This window comes from Haemaphysalis longicornis, unplaced genomic scaffold (genome assembly GCF_048455015.1).
Source record: "Haemaphysalis longicornis isolate Haplotype H1 unplaced genomic scaffold, Haemaphysalis longicornis Haplotype H1 scaffold_2, whole genome shotgun sequence".
Classification (NCBI taxonomy): domain Eukaryota; kingdom Metazoa; phylum Arthropoda; class Arachnida; order Ixodida; family Ixodidae; genus Haemaphysalis; species Haemaphysalis longicornis.
Genome location: NW_027526295.1, coordinates 71,279,348 through 71,306,040, shown reverse-complemented (window position 1 = coordinate 71,306,040; position 26,693 = coordinate 71,279,348). Strand labels below are relative to the sequence as shown.

The window sequence follows — 26,693 nt, the reverse complement described above, 5'->3', positions numbered from 1 at the left end:
CGGAGAGGGACACACCGGTTATATGCGCAGCGCGCCCGAAGGAGAGGAGACCATCGAGAGAGAGAGTGCCGCGGCTATGACGCAACACAATCCAACACAATCCACTTTAATCCAATCCAAGTCAAACGAAGCCAAGCCAAGCCAAGCCAATCCAATCGAATCCAATCCGATGCCCCTCGCGAGAGAGTGTTCGCTATCGGAGAGGAGAGGGGGAGAGAGGCTGCGGACAACAACAACGGACGCACGCAGGAAGGACAGGGCCGCCAACAAGAGATGCTCTCAGCGTCGCATCTAAAAGGAAAAAGGAAAGAATTCGACACACTGGAACAGGTATACATACCCAAACAATACACAGTGAGCAAAATAACCAAAGTGGATCCTTATACAGAGACTTTTAGGAAGTTCCATTCTTCCACTGTTCGTGGGAAAAAGAAAATTTAAATGTGTCTGTGCGTGCAAAATAAGGTGTTAGGGTTCCGGGATGATGGTGTCTCGTATGTCTTGTCGATATGGGTGTCAGGTACTGTGTCGGGTCTAGTGCTGTTTGTCTCTGAAGAAGGTGGGAAATAAAATCAAGCCTAAATGTCTTCCCGTCGTGACAACATGATCGCGACCGTACCATTAGCCACGTAAGCCCGGTTAACGTCAATAGTAATACTGGGTAATTTTACCTGGAGTTAATGATGGCTTGATATACAAACGCAAATTTATAGATCATTGAACTGTTTTTTTTTCTAAAGTATATACAAACACACCTTTACTGTCACGTTTCCACGCAAAGCGAAACAAGCGCTTTGGTCAAGTCTAGTCAAGTTTATTCGACATCAAAATACAAATATTTTTAGGGATCATAATACAGATGTCAGGAGCAGGAGCGCGGACAAAAAGCCAACAGAAGCGGCTTGACGGAGCCCGTGCCCCCTAATTGAGTTATGAAACAAATGTGCACACCTATACAAGAGGAACAACGAAAGTATATACGTGAATCAATGTAGTCAAAACAATTTACAGTCCTTGGCAGCAACACAATCAATCCATGTTAAAACCAAACTTAATAGCCCACCACTTCAACAAGACAGTTGTCAGAACGAATAAAGTACACCACAAAAAATAGGAAAATCAATAACACAAAAACAACGTTGTTTATTAACAGACATGGTAACATGTGGCACAATAATTGTTTTCCGCAAGTGGTACGTGGGTAGGGTAGAAACCATGCTTCTGGATGAAGTCTGTTATAAATATTATGATGTCGAGTCAGGTTCGACAGTTTTCTATTTGTTCTTGTTTGTCTGTTGTAGCTCTTATTAAGTTTTTCTTCACGTAGTACTTGAATGGGATGAAGCCCGAGGTTTTCAAAGATGGGTTGTGTGTGCAATTATCAGCAGAATTAGAGCCAGATCGCACGGCTTTCCTTTGTAGTAGATGTTGTTTAGCAATATTGGTGGTGGTCGAACGTCCCCAAACTAAGAGGCAGTAATAAAGGTTAGAGAGGCCCTTCGCCCTATCATCAGAGCCTTGCATCCACGCAGTCACTCGAGAGCAGCCAGGCGGGCTCCAAGGTGCGCGGCCGGCTGCAGTTGTCCAGCTCGCTGCTCACCGTGCTTCTCAGCGTAGACGTGGTGCTCGTGCTCGTCGCCAAGGGCCCGCACGCCTACTTCTCGTCCGGATGGCACCTGCTGGACTTTCTCGTTCAAGCGGTAAACGACTGGGGGGCTATCATGTGCCGTGCCATTCTTTACTTCAACGACGATAGTCTTGAGTAGCGGCTGGTGGCGGGCTAGTTGGTTATACATCGTTGGTTTGACTGCGCTGGTTAAAACAGAAGATGTACTAGAAAGGACACACACTTGACCTATAGACTGCACACTGACAACTGTTTCTTGACATTGAAATGACAACACTTATATACACGAAAAGCAAACAGAACATAATGAAAAAAATTACATCATCTTCCCACGTGGGAACCCTGAGGGGATGCAAAGCCGTGGAGTGGTAGCGTGTTAATTGGTTGTTAGAGTAAAGACACGTGTAGTTGCGTATTAAATGTCTTCTTTATTTATAGAGTAGTGGGGAACGGTTTGAGGCTTCTCGTTCTCGAAGCGAGGAATCCGCTGTTCGACGCTGGCGTTTCGAAGCGTTGTCACGTTGCCGAACGCCATCTGGATCAGCTACTCGCCGCTGGCGTTTTAAAGCGGTTTATCGTTCTCGAAGCGAGGAATCCGCTGCTCGACGCTGCCGTTTACGTTCGGCGTCGCGAGCTCTCCTCTGTGCAGCCTTTTCTTCGGAGGTGCTCGCGGTTCTGACAGTGTGCTGGCTGGCGCTAGTTAAAGGTTTGCCAGCCAGTTCGCTGACGGAATCGTTGGCGTCCATTTGCAGTCATCGGACGGCGCAGTAACGAAGAAGCAACTGAGCGGAGCGCGGACGGGTTTATTTGCAGAACAGAGGGAGTGGAGAGGAGGATCCGCGCGCTTGCGCGTGATTGGACAGCTGGTGTGTGGAGGGGAGAGGGGGAGCAGCGCGCACTAGCGCACAGGTGGTTTGGAGAGGAGTAGGTGAGAGAGCGGCGTTATCACAGCTGTTGTGGAGAGGAGGAGAGGTGCGGATGCCGGACGACGGAGGGTCGACTAAGAGATGCTTTGCATCTAAAAAAGATTTCTTTTCTAGACCGTCTTCTGTTTTAACCAGGGAAGTCGAACCAACGACGATAGTCTTCCTTGGCCTACTTAAACTCAGAAGATTTGGCCTTCGGTCTGTCTGTCTGTCTGTCTGTCGCTCTGTCTGTCCGTCCGTCCGTCTGTTGATTCAGCCTACCGGCCAATGTTTGAAAAAATTGGAACACAACACGTGTATACAGGGAGAACCGCTCCAAACTACTTAGGTTGCTGAGACATGTCAAATATGTCTGTATCATTCAGCACAAAGGAAACCGGACGCAGATTTGAGGCAAAATTTTAGTGTTTAAACACTACTCCCTGCGTTGTTGTTTTCTGTAGGAATATACGTTGGGTTAGTTTTTAGATGCGACGCTGAGAGGAGCATCTCTTGCCGGCGGCCCTGTCCTTCCAGCGTCGTCGTCGTCCGCGTCCGCACATCTGCGTCTCTCCTCCGCTCATCCCCTCTCCTCTCTCCGATAGAGAACACTCTCGCCCAACATCTGCGGGCGCGTGGAGCAGCGCACTCTCACTCCGCCGGTGGGCGCCGCTGCGCGCGGCGCAAGCGCGCTGTGCGCATGTGCAGCGCCCTCTCTCTCCGCGGTCTCCTCTTCTTCAGCGCGCTGCGCATATAAGCGGAGTGCCGCGCCCCGGCCGGTCTCTCAGTCGACGGCCGTCCGCGCTACGCTTGCTCTCTCTCTCTCTCTCTTTCTCGCATTACCCGACGATTGCTCACGCAATTAGAGTAATCGACCTAACGGATACGCACAATGGAACCCCCATCAGCGTCGCATCACACCAGGGTTCCCGCGAGGGGTGGTGGGCGTAATTTTTGCGATAGCAAATGAAAGAAAAATCAACAATGGGTGAAGAGTTAAAAATGGCGCTGAAGGGCTCCAGCTCATGGTACATAAAAGCGAGCCCAAAAAGAGCCGGGCTTCCGCTTCTACAGTTCCAATAACAACAGGAAAAAATAGAGAAATTATTGTCGCTGCGCCAGATGATGGCGCACGAGCTCTGTGAAGGCGGTAAAATTGAACTGCATTATCCAAACCAGTGTTGAATTACCACGACAGGAGCGAGAGAAAAGGAGCAAGAGCTTGAGGGCTGGTAGCGGAAAGCCGAAAACCGGTTAAGTGGCAGAGGAGGCAGACGACTATCGTCTTTGGACGATATTTGGAGTCAAGCAAGCAGATGCGCGGCTGATTGTATCTAGTGCTTTACGTTTAAAAGCTGATTCAAAATCTAATACAACCTCTGGTTTGTTCACAATACCATGGAAAGTGGGGCTCCTGAGTCCACCCGTTTTTGAGGACGCTGAAACTTGGGTTAACCTGTACGTGGGGTACACACAATCCATTTTGTGCCCAACTAGATTTATTCCCCTGTTACTGTTTTGAACACTTCTGCATATTTACTTCTTTGAATTTGTCATCAGCGATTAATAAAGCACTGAAAATGCGCCGGTGCTGCTGTACTATTATGAGCAATATGAAAGGGAACACAGGAACGCGTAGAAAACACCCTCGGACCCAGCTGTGAGTGATACGCAGCGGCCGCCGTCGGAAACAAAGTGGAAAGGGGGACGCTGTTCTAACAACTGTTCCCATTCGCAGCCGTGCGTCTTATCGGCTTTTGGACGATACTATATTATCAGCGAAATGACATAAGCTGCTGCTTTGTAGAAATGCCAGCATGGTGGGAGTGCCAACAGTTAGTGGAATAGCGGCCCCCTTTCCCCTTTGGTTTTTCACAGCGCCATCGGCGTATCGCTCCGAGTCTGTTTCGAGGCTGTTTGCCGCGCGTTCCTGTATTCCCTTTCATGTTGCAAACAGCAAAGGAGGTTGCAAACAGCAGTGTAATAAAAAAACTATGAAAAATTTGATAACTATTGAACGATTGTAATCATATACCCTCTTTGTAGCGCTGATTCAGGCATTTGTTGTGACGGCTTGCAGTTGGGATTTGTACTTGGCTGCACAATGGCGGAAACATGAATGCCGTCCTTCGACCTTGAGAAAGCGCGATGCCTAGCGCACGCGTAAAAATGGAGCCGAGCTTTCTGTTCGGAAAATTTACTCTCAAATTCAGTTCTAGCTACTGTTGGCTCGCCTCAATATCGGGGAGGCAGAGCGTTTTCAGTTGGGAACAGGGGTTTGAAATACGGGTTTCTGCGGCAGTTCTTAGTACATATCTGGCGGAAAACATTACGGCAGCAAAAACACTACGCATGCATTTTTCAATCTGTGTTGCTACGTGGAAGTCGACGTTCGCGAAATTAAAAATGACAATCGCGCACGTTGTTGTTGTTTTTTCGCGACTTTCTGGCAATGGCGCTTCCGCTTTTGGCTTATAATACACGAGAATATTTCTAAGAGCACGTTGTTTAACCGCCGATCAGTACAGACTCGTGAATAGCTTGGGAACTTCTCGGCGTAGCCGTGGTCTAAGCCAAAGCTTAAGCTGCTTTCGAGATGCCTCTAAAACATGAAACCAAGAAGTGCAGAGGCGAAATAACAAGTTCTTTTGAAAAAAAAAAAACTTTCAAGAAATGTGATTTGTGTGGCATGGAAACATCACCATTAGCGTGTTTATGTGAATAGCCTCACCACGGGACTTACCTTGGGATGCCGGAATTGCTTCTTTGAACCAAAATTTCCTGAATTCATCATTTTTGTCAAATTGTTTTCCCTACTGCCTGTCCGGACTGATGTTAGCCAATTTGGTATTAATTGCTGAGCCCAAGGACGCGGGATAGATCCCAGACGCGGTGGCTGTTCTTATGATGAAGGCGAAAAGCGAAAGCGCTGGTGTGTCTAGATTTAGGCAGACGTTAAGGACGTCCAGGTGGTCTAAGTTAATCCGCAGCCCTCCACCACGGTGCGCCTCATAGCCGATGTATAGCTTCATCGCGTTAAACCCCACAAACAATCCCTTTATTATTAACCGGATGGTTGAATGGCTGTGCCTTTTCCGCAGTACTTGCCGATCCATATGCCATTCTCTGTTTTAGTGTTTGGCTATGACCACCGAGCTCGCTATCCCGAGTTGCTGAATTCCAGCGGGGTCACGGACCAAAATTATTCTTTCTCCGTGACCGCGGTTTTTTACCGTATTCAAGAGGCTTGTTTCCAATTTCTCCTTGTTGCTTGAGCAGTCATTATTTCCACTGATCGTAAGGCTGACCTAAAATTTCTCTTCAACATTTTTTTTGCAGCGCTCAGTATCTGCCCAAAAAATAATCTCCGGTCGTACGGAGTTTTACACCACTCTATTCAATCAGATATATTGCCTACTGTTCATTAGTCGGGGGTGCAGCCCAACCCACACAGGCGACACTAATTCTACACTAAATTTCTTTCTCAATGTTTCTGTGAACACTCAAAAGGTAGCGAAGGTAAATATAGTTATCCACGTCTTTAAGAAATTCGTTACGTAGGTTAAAGGTGTGGCTCGGAGTATAGTGCTGTGGATACAAATCCCCCATCACCTCAAACCCGCACAATCACTTATGCACCCTGGTGCGCCCACAAACAAAAGCGCGGTTTGCATTCCATACAAGAGAATGCGCATTAAGCGGTATAGTTCCGCTGGTGTGACATGCCAATAACTAGTGGCGCTGCCATATGGTCTTTACATCCATGTGTTCGTTTCGAAGGCTCTCTGTTGCTGCGCGGCTGTAAAGAATTAGGTCCACTCTAGAGAGTCCTCCCCACCGATAACACGAGAGCGAAGTGTTTGTTCTTGAGGTGCCTTGAATAAGTGCACCCCGGTCTTTCCAGTTCTCTGTTAAAGCACTATAATCTCGGTAGACGTGTCAACTTCTGTGAAGTGACGTCAGTTTTAACGAACGACGAGGCATTGTAGGGCAACATTTTCATTGCAGACATCGCTACTCTACGAGATTTTGGACATGGTGGGATTCCAGGGCTCTTTGATCGACGTACTGCGGGCGACCAGGGCGCTTAGGCCCGTGAGAATCGTGGCACTGCGGCCGGGAATGAAGGTACGGCTCCTCTGCAACTTCAACCAATCTGGCGTGCTCTTTTAATGTCCAAACAAATCCGTTGTGCTATTAAAATTGCTGATTTAGGGGCTTGCTCAACATTATAGTCAAGCAAGATGTTTCAAGGGGATGTCAAGAGGAAGATAATGAAGAGGATGTTTCATGTTTTCCATGCACAACTTATTGTAATTCAATTGCCGTCATGAATTGCATCTGTACGTCTGGTAAGTTGGTGATGATCTAAACAATATATGGTGCTTCGCAGCATTAGACAAGACTAAGCTAAAAAAGGACAAAACACATGCTAGACTTCGACTCAGCTTATTAACAAAAATAAAACGAACAATGAAACTTGCGAGTATTTGCCCGAAACAAGACAAGGTCCTCGTTCACCACACTCGCTGTCTTCACCATTTCATAATCCAAAGCCGAAGCGCAGGACGAACCCCTATCTCAGAGCGTGCCCTTTCTACAGGTCATTTGATACTTCCAGTAAGACAAAAATGTCCTTTTATAAAAATCCGTGCTGTTTATTTGTTAGTTTGTTTCTTATAGCATAAACTAAGTTGAAGACTAACGTCCTCCTTTTGCTCCGCCCTGTGCAATGTTCACTAGCATCATGAATACTCGGTTGCCTTCATCAACCGGTTATGCTGTTTAGATCAATACTAAAGGGGTAGAATCGCTTTTTTTTGGTGGTTATAATTGGTTCTTTTCACATTTATTTCCTGTGTTTGCGCTGATTGGCCGGCGTGCAGAAAGGTTTTATCCAGAAAAGCACCTGCGAACCTTGTAGGAATTATGAGACCGCGACCCGTACCTGAGAAATACAACCGTACCCCGCATACCACGCTGGCAATACGTTCCTATTTTGCTGGTTGTCTTCTGATTTTCTACTGATATCTCCGCGGAGTTAAAAGGAGCAGAGCAGCAGCTGGCCTAAATGAACAAAATAACTCAGATGCTTTGAAACGTCACGCTTAAATTTTCCATTCACACTTTGGTCGTATATTTGGAAGGGGAATCGTGTTTTACTTTCCCGCCTACTTATCTTAATGGAACCCAGAAGGCATGATGCCAGTTTTCTTCATTCGGAACTTTTTGCCAAGAACAATTATGCAAATTTTAGCGGGAACTTAAGAAGTTCGTCCAGAGAATGAGCAAAAAAAAGAAAGTAGCGTCGTCGCCTTAGCAGCTTGCTCACCCAGCACCTTGTATTGTTGCAGGCATTTGTGCGATACGCAACCACGACCAAGGCCACAGCAACGAAAAATGACTGCGTGATGTTGGTGGTGTGTCTGGTTCCGCTTGATCGCACCACTTGAGCGGTATTAGGTTTACACACCCAGTTTTCTGTGTTCGTGTTTCCGCTGTTACATCACTGCTCACGCTTAAAGTAAACATTTTTTAACGCGAAGCAGTATATGTCTAACCCCCCTCCCCCCCTTCCCCAGGTTTCATTCCCGTGAAGCCGCTTAACTCGGCGCCGCTCCGGCGTTCCTTTTCAACCGTGATTTGCTAGTGCCTTTCCCGTCTAAGCACGCGCACATAAGCGGTTGCCGGTGGATGCGTACACCGCTCGCGAAGCTATCAATTTCATGCCCTCACTGATGACACGCCCGTTGTGCTGATGGGAGGCTTACACGTAGACGTCAAACAGCCGAATGCGGGGGGTGCTCACTAGTGTGGCGTGCTCACTAGACGAGCGGATTGGGTTGTGTGTCACGACGACAGTAAGATGCCTACGAGGCGGGAGGGAAACGGACAGCCTCTTGTTTGTTCGCTAGAATAAAGCTTCAGTCCTCCCAAGTTTCATTCGACTAAATGGTTACGACGTATGCTCAATCGCAAATGACAAGCAAACGTGGTTTGGTTCGTGCATTCCGTGGAGTGCGTCCAGCTTCTCAGGTCATCCAGATTCACAGAATTGAAGAACACTAATTTTTTTAAAAATAATTTTCATCTAGGCTAAAAACAACGGCCTCCTGGGATTACAAAACCCATTTCTCTAATAAACAAAAAAATGAAAATGTGATTATCCACTGTTTTCCTGAGTTCGGTGGAGCAATCTTTTATTGACTATTAAGTTCTACGTGCCAGTGGTAATGTATAAGTATGCATATTTCTGCAAGGAGGGAGGACAAAAAGGGCAGAAACTATCGTGAAGAATGATTATCAGTCTATTTACACTATTTACAATGCGGCCATGAGAGAGGCTGCGCAAGGAACGCGCCAGCCATTTCTTCGTCGGCATCATTCGTCTTGAGTTATAGTACTGAGTTAAATTGTTTACATATGAGTCCTGTGGCGTTATATATAATATGCCGCGTCTCAGCTAATTGGGCCAAGGTCCGAAACACGACCGACTGCTCTATCCAAATCGCTTTAGCTGAATATTGTTGTTATCATGCGTACCTAACAGCATTTGTTTCTCATTACTGCAGATAAACTCTCTTGCTGCTTTGATAACAAAGCTGAAAATTATGGGCTTCATCAATAAAGTGCACATTAGGCAGCAAAACATTCTGCCGATAATTTGAAGCAACGATGTGCGAATTTATCGGGGGAAAGTTAGCCCGAATTCCTCAAACTTTGTCCAGTATAAGCGGCGAAGTGAGATGCTACCAATGTGCAGTACAATCTCTCGCATGTTGTTGCAGAAGAATACGTTATTGGGCAAGTCGGTCGTCAGCAACAAAATACGTAACTGAGCCAGAAGTTCACGAAGGCTTAGAAGACACACCGGGCAGTCGATGCCGGTCCCGTGTGTCTTTCCGTGAAACAAGTGGTTACCCAGCCGTAAATGTTTCACATCTGAGCACAGGAACACTAGCGGCGCTGGAAAGGCAGCCATTTTAACGGTCTCATGCGAATGGCGCAGCTGTTGGTGGACGCCCTGATGTCGTCGGTGCCGTCAATCGGCCACGTGCTTGTCATGTGCGCGTTCATCTGGGTCATCTGCGGCGTGGTCGGGGTGAGCATGTTCGCGGGCCGCCTGTGGCGCTGTCTCGACTCCCGCGGCAACCAGCTCGACCCGAAGCTGGTGCCGGACCGCGCCACTTGCCACATGCTCGGCTTCGCGTGGATGAACCGGCCCATCAACTTCGACAACCTGGCCGAGGCCTCGCTGGCACTCCTACAGGTACGTATTGTTGTTCCTGGAGACGTCTTACAGGGTCTAGTCAGCAAAAAAACTGAAAAAAAAATGTGATTGTCTAGGAAGAAGTATTATCCGTATTCATTTTTGAAACAAAATAATTTGCGTACACGGTTCTCGTTTCAATCGTAAAGCTCAGGTGAAGCCCGTTCGCACTGCTCTTGTCCGCCGTCCAGGTTAAGTGGTGGCCACCTTCTCTTGTCCCCCCTTTACTCGTAGCTGTATAAGGGAAGGTGCTGCCATGTTTGTGAGCGTCAGCGTGCCTGCCGCCGACTGAGGACCCAGAAGGGGCGCGATACGACACTACACGAGCACAACACTACACGACAGGACACAGAGGAGGTGGCACGAAAGGAGGAGGATAAAAATCTTCATTGGAAAAATATGCGTGGACTCTTCAGGAGGTTAACTCCTCAGTCCAGGACCCCATATCCCGTGCCAGCCGCTACAGCCCGCTCCACCAGCCGAAGCTAGTCGGACAGGCATGAGCTGGACAGGGCGCGCCTCCAGAGCTCGGGAGAGTTGTAAGGATTCGGCTTTGGGAGAGAGTGGTAGGGGGCATCCACCAACCAAGTGGAAAAGAGTGCAGTCTGCTCCACAAAAGGGGCAGCTAGGAAACGTAATTTGTTCGGAGTAGTGGCGGACTCTTTTTGGGAGGGGAAAGGTGTTTGTTTAATAGGCACGGTAGTGGTGTTCCTGCTCAATAGATAGGTGTCGGTGGGGTGGGGGAACGGTGCGTCGGGTCAGACGTACATGAGTAACTTCTGTGTATGTCAATAGAGGAGTAAATCTCTCCGAGGCGGGATTGTGTCCACTCCTCGTGCGTCGTGTCATTTCTCGTGCGAGGTCGTGCGCCATCTCATTCCCTTTCACTTCCAGATGGGCTAGAGTCCATATGATCTGGATCTGTTACTGTGGCGGGTGGCGGAGTAGCATTGCGCGGGCCGCAGCCTGAACCGTTCCGGCCTAAAAGTGCCGGCAGGCCTGTTGGGTGTATGTCCCTAAAGTGACTGCGCGCTGTGTAGTGTAGCCTCCTCGGTCGATAGCGCCCAGTCTCGTGTCGCCTCCTCTATAGAGCGCTGTTATCCAACTATGTACCAACAAGCACGTACTCGCGCCATTTCGCACTATCGAAGCCTTCCAGCACACGCATTAAATTGAGTTGCGCTGTGTTTTTCCCTGGCAAGCTACATCTTGTCCTGTAGGAGTAAAAAGACGTGGCGTATGAAGGTTATTAAAGTTACATGTAGGGCGTGAAGTGGTGGTTACTTGGGAGTGGAGCAACCAGTTTAAACTCCTACGCAGTGGCGTTTCAATCTTCCGATTCAAAGCGTGTAGCAAAATTTTAGCTCTTCCTTGCTCTTGACGTTACTATCGAACATCATTTATAGGTAAAAAAGAAGGCAAGAAACAGACGCATACCCTGAAAAAAGAAAACGAGGCTCCTGAGAGGCTCGAACCCCCGACCTCAAATACGTAGGCTAAAAAAGTGAAGCAGCCGATGTCATACCCACTTTTCCAACCAGAGGATTCGGAAGTATAGCACGAATTTTTTTGAACGTTGATTACCATTTATGTTACATAAAGCTTACAAACACTGGTTGGACCCATAGCCTCAGGCTAGCGCAGGGTTCGATGAGAAACGTAATGTACAGATCGATAAATATCGGTGACCGGGAGTACATTGTAATCAATAACTTAATATGCACGTTTACAGAGTAGAGAAGTCTTTTTTCCCTTCTTTTGATTATCAAGCTTATAGGCAGCAAATATAATTAGGTTGATTATATTTTTGCGTATTTCAGAAATTCTGGCGAGGATAACGCTTTTTCCACACTCTATAACCTCCTTGCAAACACCGCGACCGACGCGCTACTCCCTATCGCATGGTATGGGAGTACCGGAATAGCCAGGACTTGAATTCGGTTCCCTCTCCTACCTGCGAGCTGTGGGAGAGTGAACTTCGCAGCTCTGACCCGAATAGGCAGCTACAGCTGTCAGAAAAGGCGAACACGGCGGGTAGAACCAACGGCGTACTGGAGTAAGGACCCCGCCCACATACCAGATCTTCAGTCGAATAAAATTTTTCCCCTTCCTCCTCCTCTTCACGTGCCGATCATGCCGATGACGCCTATCATTCTAATACTCGACGAAATGCCGCGCAGCTCTTTTTTTATCTCGTCAAAGGCATCGCCCATCCCTCACCGCCCGAACGCAAGCAAAGGCAGACAGGAATGGAATTCGTTGCAGCCGTAGTGTTGAGCACATGTAGCATGATTGGAATTTGTCTCAGTGCAGCCGATTGCTGCTAGGGAAAGTGAGTTTTCGGGAGAACGGAACGGCGTATGAAATGCTAGAACAGGTAGCTAAAGCACCCCCCGCCCCTCTTCCAGATATCGTCCACGGTCACCAAACCTGGAGGACTGCAAACCGGGAACCTTCCTCACGCTTTGAGGTGCTAGCTGCCCGCGTACTTTTCGCCTTCGACGATGACATTTGCCGAGAGTAGGCATCGTACGCGAACGCGCTAGTGTATATGCATTGTGCGTCGCGCAATGGTGCGCAACGCCGGCGTGTCACTTGCTCAAAAATATGGCTGATGGAAGCGGAAGTAAGGAGTCATTCCGGGTCCGGCGAAATCAAAACTGAGCTTTGGCGGAAGCCTAACTACGGGAGCTGTCGTTGAAAGGATGGTGCTACTTGAAAAAGTGGCCGTGAACGTAATCCAGAGGCTTTAAGCTGCGACGCTAATTCGAAACTAAACGTTCTCGTAAAGTGTATCAAACGTGTGTTGTATCTTAGGTTAGAAAAAAGTACGTAGCTGCATTGCCGAGCCTTTTTCTCAGCTTTAAAACTCACTCTAGGCATTACTGAATAGCAGTGTACGTATTTTTGCGCGTATAACCCGTCGTGCATATAACCCGCGCTCCCACTTTCTGTTGACGAAAAAGGAATATATCCCTGCGTATTGCCCGCATATTTGATACATTAAAAAATGGACCAAAGCTACTACTCAAGCAACATTACGCATTTGTTTAGGCGAAATAACTCACCTAGCTTACTACGTAACTAGACGCCTTGCCCCATACCTTCTTTCAGATTGGTATATTGTTGAGCTCTGTGTGCAAATAAGCACTGTCAATGGGAAAACAGTGTCTTAGTAGCTATTACTGCTGTGCATTACGGCCCAACTCCCATTGCGGTGAAGCTGAACCAAAGGAAATAACTCGCACATAATCTGCACCCCTACTTAACCCCTCAAAGTAACGCATTTTTGGTGCGGGATGTACGCGCGAAAATGCGGGTGTGTACTTGTCTCGGTCCTGAATGATGCTGTTATCCGAAAGCAATCTTTGGCGATTAGGCCAGACCCATTCCTCCGCAACGTGAAAAACTTTGACGCCCTAATCATGCCGAAAAAATGTCAGATTGATAGAGTTAACATATGTATTTATTATGATAGCGTAAATCAAGATGACTATTGCCAAATTTCGGAGGTTAGCGCTGGTGCGGAATTGAGCTGTGGGCCATGCAGTAGTGGGTTGATTAATTATGATGTTCAACGTGCCGACGCTACACATGCGATGAGGCGCGCCGTATTGGAGGACTAGGGATTAATTTCGACAACCTGCGCATCTTTAACGTGAGCCGAAATCTTCAACCCACGAGCGTTTTTGCTTTTCGCCTCCATAAGAAAAGCACCCCCGCGGCCGGGAGTCCCCCCCAAGTGCTTGTGGTCAGCAGCGCCGTAGTGTAGAGCTTAGGCTTAATTTCTACCACCTGGAGACCTTTAAACGCGGAAATCACGACACACGGGTGTTGTTTTTTCTTTTCGCTTTTTCCGCTTTTTCCTTTTTGCTTAATCAAAAGCGCCAGCTGTGAGCGGGAGTCGAACCCACGTCCTTGCTCAGTGGTGATGAGGAGTAGCTTCCGATGCACCAAGGAGGAATCGAAAACGTTACCAGGCCCTTGTTAGTGAAAGCGAAAGCATAGAAATCCATTTGCCGAATGTGTCTTCCGATTTGATGATCCCGTTTTTTATTTATGTTCTTTCATTCTGCCCGTTAGCCGGACGGAGAGTATGGCAATCGCAATAATTATCCCTTCGTCCTGAAATAACGTCCCGCAGTCGTAACGCCGAGCTTCACGACGTGCCTAGATAAGTTAAACACGATGTATACATCAAGATGCGGGAAAACGTCACTGAGAACGCCACTGAGCTTAAATCGTAACGTCACACCCGATATCCGGCAAAGTATTGCGCGGTGTTCGCCCTGATCGCGTTCCACTTTTTAAACAGCGCCGTAAGGTGGCAGGTTCTCTAGATTCCCCGTTATTGCACGACATACCCGCAAATAGGACATTTAGCGTGAGCGTGGTTGGTCATAGTCTGATTGCTACTTCTGAAATTAGCAAGCTCAAAGTACGCATGTAGTCATCACAAGAAGACTTTTTGTACACGTACCTAGGTCGTGGGACACAACGGGTTCCACCGACACACCTGCATAGGCTCAGCGAGAAGCTTTGGCGTAGGGTGTTCATGCTCGTGTTGTATTCAGCAGGCCCTCAGTTCAACTGGACTTGAACACAAATTTACTGAAATTTGAACTGAAATAATTGCATCCTCCACCGATACATCTGTGAATGCAGTAGACTCGCGATAATTCGTGCTTTCGAATAATTGAAACAAAGTTGAAATTTTTGGTTGACCCGCTATTCTTTCAATGTATTTAAAATCCGCCAAATTCAAACTGCGTCATTCTGTAATTCGTACTTTTTGCTTATCCATGCTGGAAAATATCTACCTCTTTCCCGAAAATGTCTGGAAATTTGCGGGCTTATATAATCATAGCAGTCGGAAAATGAAAGATAATCGGCCTCAAGCCTTCAAGGGAAAAGGCGTTGCTAGTGAACAAACTTTCTAAACATAGCACAAGTATGGTAGACCGTGATGTTTATCAACTTTCCAGCCTGATGTACCATTTCTACGATGAGAAATAGAAGAAAAAAAAACGAACAGGCGTCAAAAAACTTCTAAACATGATTGACTGCCTACACTTGTGGAAGCGGCCGAAACCATGTGGGCCACTGTCGCAACCACAAAAAGAAAAAACGCGCAATCACGCATTCGCGTGTCAGAAAAAAAGAGAAAAAAAACGACACGGTGGTTACGAAAGTGACGCAAACGGCATTCGACTTGTGGACCTTACCCTTCTGGTATCAGCTTATATTGTGCCGTTAGGGTATAAAAACGCTCAACAAGTGAACAATCGTGATAAAATCAACGCCTAATCATAATATGCGCTGTCACCTTGCGCAGAGTCGTATATATGAGAACTTCTGAATATCCAAACTTTGGATAATTCATACAAAATGCTGGGTCCCTTTGAGTTTGGACTGTCGCGAGTCGACTGTACTTGCATAGCTGACTTCAAATGGGGCTCGGGGCTCAGCGAACCCGAAGGGATACATGAGGCCTTCATAGTGCCATACAAGGCTGCCTAGAGTGCCCCCGATAAATGGTCTTCCCGGCATTACGTTTCTACAGAAGTGAAACTGGCTTCAAATGACTAGGAGTATAAAGGTCTATGAGTGACACATGGGGCATTAGCACTTCGATGTGTCGTGCTTACATCGATCTTATGAAACTGTTTCGCAGCAAATGCTTTTGGGCTTAAAAGTGGAACCGAATTATGTGGAAGTCGGTGTGAGCGCCTCTTAGCGTGTAGCACGGGGCCACTACAATTGACATGACCTGTGCCTCCGCGGTAAAATATCTTGCGAACTAAGTCATTTTGGTAGAATAGTGCGCTAGGCTTGAAGGGTGGCGGTTTACAGCACAGCTGCTTGAAATGATGCTTATGCGTTTTTTTTTAAATTTTGATGTTAAGGGGGCACAGTGGTCTTAGAAGCGTTTTTTTTTTTGCTTTCCAACCAATTTTGACGAAACTTCATGGGCGTGGTTGGTTTTATTAGCTGATTTCAAATATATAATTAGTTTTGATGTGAGGTAACTAGTTTCCGAGTTAATAAAAAAATGTCCTTGATTGTTCGTGAGAACAATAGGAAAAAATTTATTCAACAAAAGATTACCAACAAGACATGAATAGATACCAGAAGTTGTGGAGAATGAAATGTGGAAAGCAGTTTTTCTTTGTTTTGCAATCACATACACGTTTATGTCAATTGTAACGTCTAGGTTTGAAGTACACGTGCTAAACAATTACAAATAATGCTAATTAAACAACTACTGAAACAAAAAAATGCAAAATATGCTTCCCTTATCGGATGGTTGAAACATTCAGCTTCCCAGCGCAAAAGAAATGATCTTCCGAGCTGCACAACATGCAGGGATGTACCTCTTGAGAATTTTGTATCACTGCGATACCACTCGTGGCGTGCAAGTGGGGAATAATGGTAAAATAATTTTTTTATTTATTGAAACCGAGCGTCTGGTACTGTTCCAGGTACTGAAATTTTGGAGGAACAACTTTGCAAATTGAGAGAAAAGTGATACCTCAAAAATTGCTTTTATGGACAATTGTTTGGTCCCCCCTTAAGGTAAGAGTTGAAGAGCTGAACACAGATAACTCAAGCTGGCAAACATTGCGCAATGCAAATGTGAATTGACATTCTGAATCTATCGCTTACTAAACCCATTCAGGTTTACGGCTGCCTTATTTTGAATAATGGTGTGTTGTACAGTTCGAGTAACCGCGAGCTCACCGATAGAAGCGAGCCCCCGCCATGTTCGCCATTTATTGCTGCATTAACATCAAGAAAACGCTCCTAGAGATAGGACCACATGGAGCCAAGCATGCTAGTTCATTCTGACGGTGTTCGCTGCATGGAGTTTGTTAATACTAGACCTCATAATGTTGCATCCGCGGCGGCCGTTATTTCTTATATAAGCAAAAAATGAAAAACTTGATTATGTGGATATTTTGGTGCGTGTTGGTTTAAATTAATCAGCATCCGATTATTTATGCGGGTGGAAAAGGGCGCAAGGAAAAAAATTCCACTACTGGCGGGATATCAAAATCTTAAAAAAAAAATTAAAGTATTCATGGGTGGTGTTTGAGAATCCAACTTTATCGTAATCATGTGTACGTTTTCGAGCGCAAAAGAAACTTATAGCCGGGGTTATTCCTGTCAACCGACTAATTAGAGAAACGCAATGCCCATGGTACGACCTCGTGCAGCCCAGCTTGGCGAAGGATGGGCGCAAAGTGAACGAAGCATTTACGGTATGTCGTAGAACTGGTATCGCAAAACGTCTTATCTGTTTTGTCCCCCCATCAGGTGGCAACGTTTGAAGGCTGGGTGGAGGTGATTGAGAACGTGATGGACATCGCCGGCATAGACCTGCAGCCGCGGCCAGAGGCCAATCCCTGGTCCCTGTTATACTTCGTCATCTTTCTCGTCATCGGAGCTTTTCTGGTTTTCAACCTGTTCGTCACCATGGTCATCGACAAATTCTACGCGAAGACCCGTCAGGTACATCTCCTCTATATAGTTGGTTGGCTGCGCGTCTATGCAGTTACAGGAAGTATACGGGATGCTATCCCTCTTCTAGCGTGGGTCAGCAAGAGTGGATCAAGGACTAATTAGCAGCCAACAGAAGTTATTAGGACTGTGCCATGCTATACGAACGCCCGGCGTACGCTACGGTGCACAGAATTCCGTCTACTAGCGTCGAGCGTCTTGCGTACCGGCTTGCCACGAAGGAACAGCTGCGCACCGCCATGCAGGGAGGTCATCATGCACGTTCAAAAGACGAACGACGAGCTTTCCGCTCCTGCGTTGCGTGGTTTGTTGCTAAGTGTGGAATATCAAACATTTTAATGCTATTTTTGTGTTAGTCACTCGCCTAAAAAAAGGTAACACTCGTCCTCATCATCGCTCCGCCTTAGAAGACTGTTATCGTTGTACAGGATGTGCGCCCCACCTAGGCAGATAAATACAGTAAAAGCTCGTTAACTCAAACTCGAAGGGGAGCACAAGGTTGTTCGAATTATTAATCGGAGTTCAATTTGCGGAGGGGGGGGGGGAAGAGGGGGGGCAGAGCGAGGCGCTAGAAGGAATAGACATCATGCCAGACTGCGCTGGCAGAACACAAAGGAGACACCTCAGGACTCGTTATTCCAAATTAGGCGCTGTTACACGCTTCGGGCAGGTGATTTCGTAAATAATGTTTACGCAGCTCGAGCAGCGAACGAAATTAATTGATCGCTCAGTTATACGCCAGAAACAGGCACCGGCACGCAGTCGTGTGAGCAGCGAGCTGTTATTTTTCTGTTTCGTTGTTTTGCATCTCTAATAAATTTGGTTTGGTTCGGATTCGTATCACTTTGTAACCACTCTGGGCCGACTTCTTCTGCGAAGAACGATGAATAGCAGGAGACCCCAGTTCGAATTAAGCGTTCTTGAAACCATTGTGTTCGAATTATCGGGCGTTTTCCCCCACAAAAATATACAGGGCTTTGCCGAAACCAGGGCGTCATTTCGAATTAATTGAGTTCGAATCAACGAGTTTTCACTGTACAGTCGGCAGAACGCTTGTCTAAAACGCGCGAGCGGCGTCCTCTGGACGGCGCGGGAGACATCTAGCAATAACGCCTTCTTTGAGACCGGTAGACTGTGAAAAAGCGAGACCCGCATCAGCGCGATGACTCTTTCCCAGTGTTGCCATCGCTGGGCGTCAGACATCCGCTAAAAAGCAATAAGAAATCCGCCAGATTCCGCTAGATTCTAAAACATATCCGCTAAATTTCCCGCTAGGGCCTATTTTATGAGAAAAACAGTGCAATCTCGTATGATGAATACCTTTACCATTCTTAGAATCCCCCGAACACTACGAGAGCTGAAATAACATATAAAATAGTCTTCCAAGGAGTCTAACTAGAACACTTGAGGCTTCAGTGCGGCGGTGGTCGTCATTTGTCAACCTCATCACAGATGAGGCTTAAAGTTATAAATGTTCACACTGATGAAAAAAAAAAGAACTCACAGGTCAACAAAAAACACATCGAGGTCTTCGTCGCCGCTGTCGTCGTCTGATACCATCTATACAGGAACGCTGGTACTTGTTCAGGGACCAGAAAGGTGACTTGGTTGCACATACGTTGCCGATATTCCGATGGCACTAAGAACTGCCGCGGAAAGTTCGTAATCAAAACAACGTCTCTGGTGTCGCTTCAGCCCCGATCTTACGACGAGGATGACGTTTGAAGCTTTAGGCAGGCTTCAGCTTGTTCCGCAGCTTGAATTTTACTATGTTAAGCGGACCAAACGTCCTCCCTACTTCGGCATTTGAATACGGCAGCACGAGCATCGACATGGCAAATCCGGCCAGCTTGGCGAACGGGTTTTCACCGCAGGCGTCCTTATAGGAGTGAACTTCACACCAGGGCGACTGCGTGGACGATATTTGCTTCCAGTCCAGGAGGGTGATTTTGCTCCACTGGTTTTGAATTTTTTCGATTGTCTCAGAGCCGTTTTGAAACCTCGCGGATATGTTTGTCGGAGATAGGCGGAGCAAGTGAACAGGAATCCTCCAACCCTCTGAAGTCAAGCAATTTCTGCATTTTTAGAGGACACGGAAATGGTTTCTTGCAGGGCTATATTGAATCGGTGCGCTGCGTGAGGTATCCGCCAGAAATCCGCTATGTATGAAAATGGCACGTCAAAAATTCCACTAGCCGCTAGACCAATTTTTTCCCCGTCAGAATAAAACGAAATCCGCCAGATTTAGCGGAAAATCCGCTAAATTGGCATCACTTCTCTTTCCCTTGTCGCTGTGCCCGTCGCCTTGTCTTTCGTACCTTCCTTCGCCGCGAGAAGCGCTGCCTGCGGTGCCGGACCGGGAAAAAAAAATGCAGATTAGCGATTGTTAGTACAGCGTTGGCTGCATTTAAGTACGTGCAACGCCACTTTATTTTCGCAGCACCACGCGGAATTTCATATTTTTCATATTTTAATATTTCACATTTCATATTTCACTTTATTAAGATTCATGTTTTCAGATTACAATCGCAATGCCAGCATATCTGCAATGAAAACTATTCTATCATTGCCTACTTTGCCGTCTCGAAGAAAAGTGTCCCGCCTATCAACCTTTTATGAATTGTACCATTATTCTATCTTGCACAACGAACTTATTCCACAGCCCCGGTATTTCTTTCATCGCCACAAGGTTGGCATTATCACCTATCATACTAATGCAGCTGCACAGTCGTTCTTGCCTCGTTCTTCCCGTGAATGGAATCACCTTGCTCCTGAAATCGTGTCTATTTATGATAAACATCTTCGTGAAACACTAGATAGGGCTGTACACTCAGGATCTGCTTAATATATTTTTGGTCTTAGCAAGCTGACGTTTTGATTGTAATCGTGGTACGCTGTATTGGGTTTCTTTCTGTTCACCATGCACCACGTCTTCCAATGTAAACCGCTCCCCTCTGTAATGCCATTTGGCCCTGAGGGTATAATAAATAAATAAATAAATAAATAAATGATTAAATAAATAAATAAATAAATAAATAAATAAATAAATAAATAAATAAATAAATAAATAAATAAATAAATAAATAAATAGGTACTATTTACGAGGTGCTAGATCTCCAAGTGGTGCGTCAGTCGCCGGCGCGTCGTAATAAATAAATAAATAAATAAATAAATTTAGACAGGAGTTGTTTTTTCTGTACTAGAGAAAACGAACAACATTCGCCGAAACGGCAATGCTGCCGGTGTTCTAGAGTGACTACACAGTAAATGAAAACAAGCCGGATGGAAAGTTTGCTCCTGTAAATCCTACAGCAGCACAACGCTTACTCCGTACTGCGGAGTGTATAAAACACTATACGCCTAAGCACTCCGTCAACCAAGTGACGGTGTAAATACGCAGCGGTAATATACCCTTGCTCCGACCGAGGACGGAGTTAAGCACATAACGTGCAAAAAAAAAACTCCGGCTGGGGAGATTCATGACGAGAAAACCTTAATCCATGAGTGGAGTTACAGGTCAAGCCTCTCGCAAGACCTCGGCGCAAACGAGAGAGCAGTCGTCAACATGGCAGCTGCTCTCGGTGGACGTGAATCGAGACAGCGAGCTCCGATATAGAAAGCGTTGCATGCCGCGTGCATTTTCCAAAAAGAGACGACCTTGCCGCTTGAACGGCACAAAAGACAGGAATGCATGAGCAAGGTCAGCCATGACTGTTCCCGACGTATTGTGTGGTGCGCGAGTTCACTTCGCGGTAGTGGAATGTAGCGGTGGGTCCGTGCGGGACGACTAACAGGATACTTCAAATGGTATCTGATCAACAACCAGCGTAGGACTCGTCCACGCACAAAAATGTTGTGTTGTGAAAGCAACCAATCTTCCTACACCACAATGTGAAGGTCGAAAACTGTAGGGAGGCTGGCCTATATTTTGTACTTCGGTTGGTGCATACTCGATATAGTCTTTAAGTGACATAAAATGCTCCACCGGATGCCTAAACGCGCCCTCCTTATGGGATGTTCGTTATTACGTAAAATACTCCGCTAAATGCCACAAAACTCATTTCTTCAGCGGAGTAATGAAAAGCACGAAGTACCCGGCTAAATTCCCCCAAAAGCTCCCCTCCTCCGCGGTGTAATTAGAGCGAAAACACATCGTTAAAATCTGAAAGAGAGCCCTCTCTTAGGGGAGTGTATGAGATACTCCTTCTTGGCGGAGTGAATAAAACTGTTTACGAAGCACGCTAGAAGACAAGCAATGTACTCCCTATCCGGAGTATTTCCGTTTAGAGTGTAGATATCGGTCCGTGATCGCTTGCTCAGTGCATTAAGTATTGGGGCGTAGGCCCATCAGCAATGACTTGCAAAGGCAAACGCAGAAACCGGATAGTGGTGCACGCGGTACTAATGGCGCGTACTGGCGTATTGGCAGAGCGATGGCACAATGAACAGCTGTGCGCCAAAGCCAATGCAGCAGCGTGCCCTAGCGCGGGTAATATCCGCTTTCGTTTCCCGGCCCGGCAGCGCAGACATGCAGCGCTTTTTACGCCGAAAGAAGGTGTGGAAGCCACGGCGACACGCACAATGAGGAAGGACACAGCCATCGCGATGATACGGGCCGCGCATGCTCACATTCTACCTATCTCAAACCAGGCCTTATCACTAGGCGTCTCCCGCGCAGTCCGGAGGACGCCGCTCGAGTGTTAGAGACAAGCCTTTTGCAGACCGTACTGCGAACGCCCCATCGCAACAGCTGAAAGCCAGTCTTAGATTTAAGTGCGCCGCTTACACATAAACGGCTACTATCATGCACTTATACATAGTTGCTTTATTTTAACAGTAGATAATTACAGTTGAGTGCTGTATTCTGTAGGGAAACGTTCTGAGTACGACTGTAGTTCCTTCCGCCCCGACGTTGCAAACATCGAGCTACGAGCACTAAAAGCTACGTTTTAGCTACGCTGCAGTAAAATTCTACGCCTGCGCGTTCACTGCATATTCATGCACTAAAAACCCGTTAGGCTCCTACAGCAGCCGCAGTTGTGTACTCGACTCTTGGTGACGTCAAAAGCTTTCATCGCCGCGTCGGCATTTTAAAATCTGGCATATTGACTGGGTAATAAATTTCACGCATTACGCGCTTATTGCAATTGCGTGGCCAGGGCATCGACTTCACACTTCCTGGCGTCAACTCGACTATGGCGCCGCCTCCAAGGGGGCAACCAGTTTTCTCACCAACTGGCCCTCGTACTAACCCACCGCACCCCGCGCTAGAGCCTATCCCACTAACTACATATCAATAGATTAGTCACACTTGAAGCTTAGTAGGAAAACCTTCCCACTCCCATATACAAAACTAACAAGGCATCAATAAGCGACCCTTGTAATTCAGTAAAACACGTTCCTTCATCCAGCCCGACTTAACCTTATGTTCCATATGCAATATTCAGCCTGATGCAAAATCTTCCAGCAGCAAGAGACAGGAAGCCACATTGTCGGTGAATGCAGAGTTACTGCAGGACTGCCACCCTCCCACCCACAATAACAGTTGGAAACACTGCTGTCTAGCCCCTCAATCCCAGACCGGCTAACCCTCGTTGAGAGAGCCACCGCGGTACTGACGGCACATATATCCCAGTGAAGATGGAGCCGCTTGCACATGATCATCTGATCAATGCTCGTAATAAAGTTGTGTTCTCTTTGAAGCAGCGTGGGGCGTGGAGGTGTAACTTGGGTTTTAGGAGCCGGATAGCTGCATGTTGAAGAATGCCCCGCATGAGTTCCTACGTGGTTTGCTGTTCTGTACGAAAAAAACTGCCAGTGAAAAACCTATTTGACGTCTAATCATTTTTTGAGCTACGAATACGAAAGTGGTAATTCCAATTAAACTCCGCGGAGTGCACACGAATTAAATATAATGAACAAGGTTGATACGGCAGTAGAGTCACGATACACAATCATGATACAGCAGCGCATTTCCAGCAGCGAAACACAGACCTCCGGTTAGCTTGTTTATAATGTTGATTTTACAATCACTAATACTGGATACACGTCTGCTCCGTAACTCAGGCAGAGGATGAGTTCACATCTTGCGCACAATGCGAATGTTTAACCCACAAATGCGGCAAAGCTGTACTAAGAAAATATCGCAACATTTGTTCTGTATCGCATGGTTTAGCAGCGTCCCGAAACCGTACAGTGCTCAGCAGCGCATCCTCTGCGCGCAGTTGGAAGAGGACCAGAGCGACGCCAGCCCACGTGAGAGCCAGCAGCGGCGCTACGCCAAGTCCCTGCGCCGCCTGCTCGCCCAGAAGCCCGTCAGGCTCCTGGTCAGGCCAGCCGGAAGAGTGCGGGGCTTCCTCTATGACCTGGCTGCCAGCAAGGAGTGAGCTGCTTGTGGTCCTCTTTACAGGCATCCATACAATCTGTTCTGTACGGTTGAAAAGCAGTAATGCTACAGCTGCACAAGATATCAGGGCATGGCTTTTGGAGGCAATAAAACATATTCCCTGTGACGGAAAGTTAAAAACCTCAAGTGTTCTTTGTTAGTTAGAACAGGGAAGAGCTTCTACGGCCATTTACAAGTGTGCAGTCGTTTCTCATATTACTTCAGCGTGAATACAATTTGACTAGAATTCCATAAACTATACCAAGACCCAGTCTATAAAAGACTCAGTCCAATGCATTGTAAAAACAAGAAAATAAAATTAGCAGTCTTCAACAAACTCATACGCTCAGTGATAGAACCTAGCTGTTCTCAACTGCGGCTGCAGGCCACCGGCTTATCCAATATGAGTAACGATTAGAGACTCTACCTAGAATAGAGCAGCAGCAGTTGAAAAGTTTTCCACTGAGCAACACCCTGTAGGTGTTGTGGTCGAAGTCACCAGTTCCTGAATTGACGAATTACTGCTTTGGTACTTAACAAGGGACCCTGCAACACTTTTTTCAACTTTTCTTGAAATCCTAAATGCTTGCAGAACGTAGTCACCCGACACACCCTGTACTTATATTAGGGGGTCGAAAGTACCTGAGACAAAATTTTCTTGTCTGTGCCCATCAGAAAACTTGTAAACGCGCTGAAAAGATTTTTCGCTTTTTCCCGGGCCTGGCGCTCTTCGAATGCTCGAATTACGTCACTAAGGCCATGTAGTGGCTGTTGGCCGGTTTTCCCTCAGTTGCAGCAATGAACGTATTCTATAGCAAGTTTAAAAAATAAAGCCACAAAAACAAAGCAAATACGAGGGGCGTATCTGCTGCGACGAGCAAATCACGCAGTGCTATTCCGTGCTCTCGACAACTGTACCTTTCGCGGCGCTTCCAGGCGCAAAGGAAAGAAGGACATCGTTTTGTGTTGCAGGGTTCCTCTAAAGTTCCTTTAAACCGAAACACGTTTTGGTGCATTCTCTAGGGTCCCGCCATAAAACAACGTGTTGACCTTCGCTTGAGTGTCCCGCGACAGCGATTTCCTATAATTAGCTCAACCGCTGCAGGCTGGCGCTCTTGTCGGCTTCCTTGGCCTTGCTGAATGGCGTCCTCTTGGCCTCGGAACGCCACGAGTGGAGTCCCACACAGCGGGGGGCTCTTGGCCACACGCACATCGTCTTCCTCACGGCGTACGCCTTCGAGCTTCTGGTGCGCGCCGTGGGCACGGGCACCGCTTTTTTTACGGCAAGGTGGAACCAGTTCGAGCTGTGCACACTCATACTGTCGCTCATTGGTGAGTTCAAGGGAACACCGAGAGCACAGCACCAAGTCAGAGTTCACGTACACGACATCCAAATTGGCCTCGCTGAATAGCTCCATTAGTTACAACTTCGCTGTTTGTGCTTTTAAACCATGCGGTATCTTCACATGCACCGGTGATAGTGCCGCACGTAGGGAACATTACAACACAACCAGTTTGTCCCAGAAGTGTCTCCGAAGTAGGCTAGGAGCTTGGCTCCGGCTCTACGTAGTATACGGTAAAGGACGGCTGGGCTTGCCGCCGCAAACAAACGGCGTTCTGGCTATTTACATGGGCTTCTCAACGAGCTAAGTGGTGGAACTGACACCTCACTTCACTGCTGATCTGGGCATTGTCCTTGGAGGTAGAGATAAAGAGTGGGAGCTCTATAAATAATTTACTAACCAATATCAGGCCAAACCAATTAATACTAACCAATATAACCAATATATATTCACTATATATAACTAATATAACTATATATATAACTAATATAACTAATATATAACCAATAACCAATATAACAAATACATATAACCAAAATATATAATATTACTATTAATAACCAATATAACCAAGATTGTCCTGATCTGGGCATTGTCCTTGGCAGGTAGAGATAAGTAGTGGGAGCTCAATAAATAATTTACTAACCAATATTACGCCTACAAAACGTTTGAAAAATCTCGAAGAACCTAAACAAGCTGAAAGTTATTTCTCTCGTGCACTTGTGGAATGGTGAAAGCTAAAGTACAATGCTTCCTACTAAGCCCTGGAGACCATATCCTCGCCGAAAGAATTTGGCAGCACGATTGCGTGGCACCTCGAATCGAGGTTTCCATCTTCGGAGTGAGCGTGAAGCTTCCGACAAAACGCAGACCGAACACTGGAAACCCCTTTTGAGGAGCATGTTACGACCTTCCGGTTGAAAAGAGACAATGGTGTCATAATCTCAGCCATTTCTACATGTCACGAAGAGCGCTTTTGCAACCAGGTTCCTCCCGCAGCTTGTATAAAGTGCGATTGCATAGCACTACACCGCACAAATGTGACGTTGATCCGAATAATCATTCTCGAACTTAACTTCGGTGAGCAGCGGGATATCTTCCATCTAGAGAAGATACCGCCATTGTTGTATCCATGACAATGCGCCGTACTATTGGCATAGCGAGAAAATTTTCGGATAAGTCAAACTCTAAATTCAACGACTGCATAACTAAAAAGCATGCAACACAGTGGCATAGGGCGGATTCACAACAATTTTATGCTGCAGCGTAACTCCTCAACAGCCTTGAAAACATTTTTGCTTTAGGTGCTACTCTTTAGCAGCACCGCGCAACACGCAAGAAAAGGCTCGGCGGAGATAACGTGTGGTGTTACGAGCATACTTCGCACTCAGCGAAAAATGGAACGCGCTCAATTACAAAACCGTACGCGCTATAACCCGGCGTGGCTCACAAAATGTAGGCACATATGGTTTAGCGCGACATTCGTAAGAGTATTTTCTTTTGAATTAAGAACAACGCTTTATACCTTGCGTTTTTTGCTTACGAGACAGTTTAAAAGAGATGTAACAGCGCCTGTCAATCTGTCGAGTGTAACTGCCAGCACGAAGCTGACACGCGGTAGAGCTTTGAATTACCGCGCTGT

The 26,693-nt window shown here is 46.7% G+C and overlaps 1 protein-coding gene across 1 annotated transcript in view; it reads left to right on the top strand.

Moving 5' to 3' along the window:
* The window catches only part of LOC144168053 (sodium channel protein 1 brain-like), a 77,242-nt gene that overhangs the window by 29,162 nt on the left and 21,387 nt on the right, over window positions 1-26,693 (top strand). The window contains exons 8-12 of the mRNA XM_077697138.1: window positions 1,533-1,700; window positions 9,542-9,802; window positions 17,120-17,314; window positions 23,548-23,705; window positions 24,814-25,040. Of these exons, the coding sequence (XP_077553264.1) occupies window positions 1,533-1,700; window positions 9,542-9,802; window positions 17,120-17,314; window positions 23,548-23,705; window positions 24,814-25,040 (1,009 nt within the window). The remainder of the gene's footprint in view (window positions 1-1,532; window positions 1,701-9,541; window positions 9,803-17,119; window positions 17,315-23,547; window positions 23,706-24,813; window positions 25,041-26,693) is intronic.